General features: G+C 36.4%; 1 protein-coding gene across 4 annotated transcripts in view; it reads right to left on the bottom strand.

The window, feature by feature from the left end:
* The window catches only part of RGS17 (regulator of G protein signaling 17), a 78,250-nt gene continuing 72,250 nt past the window's right edge, over window positions 1-6,000 (bottom strand). For all 4 annotated transcript variants that reach the window (XM_074862807.1, XM_074862809.1, XM_074862810.1 and 1 more), the window contains exon 5: window positions 1-3,491. In XM_074862807.1, coding sequence (XP_074718908.1) covers window positions 3,303-3,491 — 189 coding nt within the window. In that variant the 3' untranslated portion in view covers window positions 1-3,302. The remainder of the gene's footprint in view (window positions 3,492-6,000) is intronic.

Genomic DNA, 6,000 nt, shown 5'->3' with positions numbered 1-6,000 from the left:
TACAAGTTAAATACATACTTATTTTATTCCAGGCTATAGAATAAGTGTATTTAGGCAGTTTTCAAAGTGTATTGTACACTGCATGCACAATAAATCAGTTTAATAGCTTGACTGTTTTACAATTTGTGTTCAAAGAACTGTATGATAGGCAATGAAATCATGTTATGGCATGACTTGTTGTCCATTTGGACCATATCCATTTCTTCATAAAAAAAATTTGGGAAACACAAACTGATACATGAAATGTATATTTAATATGAGCATTTGCTCCAAGAAAGAAACTTCACATTATGTTCAATTTTTAAATCCCTCCGAACAGAGGATTTAAGACAAGAAATTTTGAACATGGTTTCATTGCAGTATTACACTGAAGATTGATGTAGTATTTTTCAAAATGATGTAACAGTTTCCAAATACAGATTTCGGAATCTTATGCCAGAAATCAAGATAATATTTTAGGGCCCGTACATTAAGCTTTAAAACTGTTCTTAAAAGGATGACTTGTCTATGTTGACAAGAACTTTCTACCTGTGTGAAATATCTTATAAAGATAGCTTATGACTAGCAGGTCACCATCAAATATTAACATTAAGAATATTCAAGTCTACATTTTAAAGACTTATGCATGCAGTTTTGTCTCTTACACATTGTTTCGATGTGTGGCCTAAATGTATTGTGCCTCAAACACCAACAAACTTGAAATTACACTATGTAAATATATACATATATGATGCTGTATATGTTTAGTACCACAGTAAATATAACTGTAATCAAATGATACTAGACATATGTAGGACCATAGTTAAATTCCAAATAAGAAAAAAAGCCAGAAAAAAAATCATTTATTCTAACAGTATTTCACAGTAGAAGGAGGCAGTCCTTTCTCACTGAATTTTCCCCCCTCAGGATTTGTAAACATCATAGCTATTATTCTATCAGTATAATAATTGAATATTTTATTCATAATGGTAAGTAGCTAACCAACATGAATAAAGTTGTCATAACACAATAACACTTTCAGACAAAACAGGTATTTATTAAAACAAACATTTATAAATATTTTGTCTTGCATTTTAAACTACATTTTTATAAATAACAATATTTAAAAGTGCTGAATATGGTAGGATAGTCAGCAACGCCACTGTAAACAGATTTGCTTTCCACTTTGCAGATTTTTTTTTTTAGATCCCATTTTGTCAAACACTACAACAGTTAAAATATTTGCATAGGGAATAGAGAATAGCCCTTTTAATCATCTCCTGAATTCTATATAAATTACAAAACCAAATGAGTTTAAGAAACAGTTCGTTAAATTGTTCGTATATATATCCAAAAAAAGCACACAGGTTTCAAGTAAAAAGAATGATTAAAAAATTCCCCAGACTCGCTATTTGAAGCATGTTCAATAAATTAAAAAAATGAGAGGTAGTAAAACAAAGGAAAAAAATAAGCCCCAGAAGATAAACTAAGACCTGCATCCTACCAGTTACTGTATAGCAGCAGACCCACCTCAGCAGCAGCGGCTCCAGCAAGGGCTGGCACCGAAGGCTGCCTGCAAGGAGTAACTGGGTGGTTGGAGCCAAGTGTGCTGGGGCTAGATTCCACTCAAGGACACAACTGCCAGACCTTCCAGTCCCATCAAAAGCAACGGGCTTATGCCAGGTTTAGTCCTATGTAAGTGAGAAGAATCTTGCCTCTTAAGTCTAAGACCAGACTTGTCAGTATTAAATATATATATACACATACATACACATATATATATATATTTAACAAGTATTCAAAGCCATTTCTTGGTATATCTTTAGCAGTTTGTGAGGGATGCTAACACTCATTTTGCTTGTATATGGTAGGTATGAAGATAAGTTCCGAGTCACTGTCTCTTTAAACATCAAAATGCATCCTCAAATTGGACATTTTTTGATAAAAAGGCCAAGCAAACACCTATTAAAAACACCATGGCAGGCAAGTGATGGGAGTACTGTGCTGCCTTAGCTCTGATTCAGGGCTCAGTACAGGATTCTTTACCCAGGAAAGACACCCGTTGCATTTCCGTAGGCATTTTGCTTGGGTAAGGACTGTAGGTTTAGGAGCCCTTGAAGTTTGGTTTAATATTACTCTCCAAACCCCTTGTTTTCAAGGAATTACTCAAAATCAATGAGGCTAGAAGCTAGACATAAGTCTTCTTTAACTCGCCATCTCGTAAAACATTATTTTGTTTAAAAACATTTTTTACTGGATTTAGCTTTCAAAAAAAACCCTTACAGGACAGATGCAATTCATCAAAATGTTCTAAAATGCTCTAAAATGCTACATGTAGGCAATCTTTTATTAAATTTCTTTATTCAAAAAACTAAATTATCGCGCTTTTTGTTTTTTTGTTTTTGTTTTTTTTTTTTGTTTTTTTGTTTTTTTTTGCTGAAGTACATAACATTATACAACAGTGTTAGAACTGGATAGCCAGTCTTTAATAAATCAGTTACAGTATCTGACATCTGAAATGTACATTGAAAATCTTTGTTCTTTTAACAATTAAACAATATCAGCGCATAGACTGTGTCACCCAGATACGGATCCCTTTAAGTGGTTTGTGCTTTTTTTTTCATTTTTTTTTTCTTTTTTTGACATTGCAAACTCTGTAATGAAAATGCCACAGTTTTGGCAGTGAACAACCAGAGGAATCCTCTGCTTGATTTATTTTAAATAAACAGTGATAAATAGCTCTTTTTTTCTGTACAGAAATATTGGCTTCAAAAAGTCAGTGTATTGTACTCAGTAGAGCATGTTGAGTAATGCTACACCTTAAAAATTGGCTTTTTTCAGTTAGTGATGTTAAAAAATGCAAGCCTCTTTCTGGTTTGCTGCAATTGTTTCTATGTACCATAAGACTGTATTGCACAAAAAAAGTTCTTAAATACAGATATAATTTATGTTATTGGATTAAATATTGCAACAACTAAGTGGTAAGTGAAGCAGTTTTACCTTGCACATGCAGTGTGAGGATACACAAGGAGACTGTTCATAAAACTACAAATACATCATTGCAATCTTGACTGCAGTAGGGTGAAAGGAGTGTGAAACAAATGTATTTTGGCAAATCCATTGTTCCCCTCCCACGCCATCTCAAGCAAGGAACACCTTGGTAAAAATGTAGACAGAGACCATAATATGTATTTGTTTTCTTCACAGTAGCCTGAGTAGTGCTAAACTGTAGTTCTCCAGGAACCCAGCTCCAGATGTTATTAAACTACTTTTCTTTCATCCCACCCACCCCAAAAAAATCAAGTTGTTTTTTTTTTTTTAAATTAAGTTTCAGAAGTAGAGCCTGTAATACTTTCAACAAGAGACTTATAAATCTGAGAGTTCAAAAACCTTGGAAAAGAGTCTCTGTGCATTAGGGTGTATATCTGGAGTTGGGCATCTTCATACATGTGAGGGCTGGGATCCAACAAGTTTCTGTTGATCACTTCTCTCACCCGGGAATCAAGACTAACCTGAAGAAGATGAGAACAGACTAATATTAAACAGTAATATCGGAAAGGCTGATATACGTATCTTTATTTCTCAGGGCTCCTTTGAACATGCTGAGTTTATCAGTTTATTCAAGTAGTGCTGTGCTTCTTTCAGAACCACCACACAACTACAGACCGAGACCATCGACTCTGTTTCATTCTTGACTTGGTCTTTGCATCCATCTTAAGATCTGCAAGATGAAATGCAACTGTCTAACAGAATAAATACAGTGCAAGCAAATAAAGTTCTACAGTAACCTGGATTTCCCAAAATATGTTATTTTACCTTAAAAAAAATTCTTTTTACATATTTATTTCTCTGAAATGAATGTTGAATGACTCTCAGAGAGCTGAAGGGGTTTTTTTTTGACTATTTGTGGTTAAATCTTTAGAAGCTTTCTATTCAGCATATTCATCTGGCTGCCCTACAGATTTTTTTCCCCATTTTTTCAGGCACTACACTTGTTGCTCACAACTTACCCAGAGTTCTGTATCAGTTTTTATTGTGTTAATCTCCCCATTAATATTAACTATTTCAGATTTGTTCTTTTCAAGACTCTTTAACATCTGGTAATTTATACTTTCAGGATATCATATGTCCATATCGAAGTTGTTAGCAAGTTTCAGTTTTAGCTTCTCATTTACTTTCCATTTGTAATGAACTCCTGTGCTTAGGCTGAAAAGGGCATGTTATGCTTGGGGTGAATGCACAGACGATTTTAGAATATCATTTAGAAGTTTGAGTGAATGTACAGCTTATCCACAAAATGCTCTAAAAACAGTAAAATTAATGCCTTCTGGATTAAACAAAATGGCAGTAGCAGGAAAGCCCACTGGGGCCAGCAAGGGTTTACTCAGCTAAGAAGAAAAAGGCTAAAACACTGAGTAGAGAAACACCAAGCACAGATCAGTTAAGCTACTGTGATTTACACCAGCTTGCAATCTGACCCTACTACTCTGCAACAATATAAATAGATATTCATATTGTCTGAAGGATTGAGCTCAACCCTGGAAAGCTCCGCGTACCAAGATACCTTGATCTGTGAAGGATGCTAACTGAGATGAAAGCTCAGCATGTGTGTGGATGTGTGAGCCTGTGTATTTTTATATGTGATGAAGCAAAGTCTTTGAATATGGTATGGTATGGTGGTATGGTATAGTACTGAGGACTAGATATACATTTTCACTGTATCTTCAGTACCAACTGTAGAAGCTGGCATTGTTGGGTTTTTGGCATATTGGAGTATGTTACTGCCACAGCAGGCAAGCTCTTTCTCCTCCAGTATTTACTGTTACTTGGTTATCAGTCACAAGGCACAACTATGATGCAGCCTAACTGTGAATGAAACTGTTGCCTATCCATCCTAGGAAACCGTACCTATTACTCAAGTATGCTATCTCAGCAGAACATCCCCTGCGCCAGCTGGATGCACTCTCCAAGAGCTCATTGCTCCACTTGCATGCAGCACCCCGGGGTGCAGCAGGCATTCCTGCTGTACACCCCCCTTTCGACTGGGCATCGGGGCTGTGCCAGCTGCCACGAACAGCCTTCCCCCTTTCCCACAATGGTGCTTCCCCTCCCTTGTGCTGGCATGGCTCTGTGGACAGCCCACAGCTAGCTGAGTTAAGGAATCAATCCACCTGAAAGTGGCATTTCTTTTCCAGGCTGTTTTTCAACCCAGGCATTTTTCTGGTTGAATTCATTGTCTTAAGTAACGTAGCTGTGCAATCAGACTGGGATGCACTGCAGGAATGACCAGACCGGTCGGGCTGCTCAGTCAGTGACTACCTGCTTTTAGACACAGCAGCATGCAGGGGTGTAGCATTAAGGCAGTTTTGAGCAGCAGTGTTGCAGCCATGTATCTTTGGTATTTATTTGAATACATTTAAATCCTAGACCATTGCACTTCTGTAGCACTGAATTGACACACTAAGATTTAAGCAGTTCTCCCTGACACAGATGCACATGCACCTATCTTTGCAAAACCAGTTTGTGCAGCTAGCTAATTGGTTCTTCATTATCAAATATAATAGCTGAGATAAAAAGCTCAAATTTGGCAGGATGGTGGGGTTTTGTGCTATTGAATATAGTAAAAGTTAATTGCATTTATAGAATGAAAAAAATTAATTATGGATATGTTAATTTACATTGTAGTTTTTCAGTGACTCACTAAGGCCAGATGTCAAAACTAAAGGTCAATACTAAAGGTATTTCCTTGCTAAACAGATGAATACAAGGTATCTGTTTAGAACACTAAGACCTTCTGCCTCAGTAACTTCATCACTGAACAAATGATGCTAAATATTTCAGCTCTTATGCCAGAAGATAACATCTGGAATGGGATGCCTGGATGAATGAGAATTTATCAGCTCCTATGCTGATCTAAAATACTGCAAACAGTTCTTGTTTGCCTCATATCCAGTAGGGGCAGGAGCAACTGAATTGATGACATCTGCACATGTCCAGTGCACCAAGTTCATGAGTAGTTTT

This window comes from Strix uralensis, chromosome 3, assembly GCF_047716275.1.
Source record: "Strix uralensis isolate ZFMK-TIS-50842 chromosome 3, bStrUra1, whole genome shotgun sequence".
NCBI lineage: Eukaryota > Metazoa > Chordata > Aves > Strigiformes > Strigidae > Strix > Strix uralensis.
This window is presented reverse-complemented; position numbering and strand designations above follow the sequence as displayed.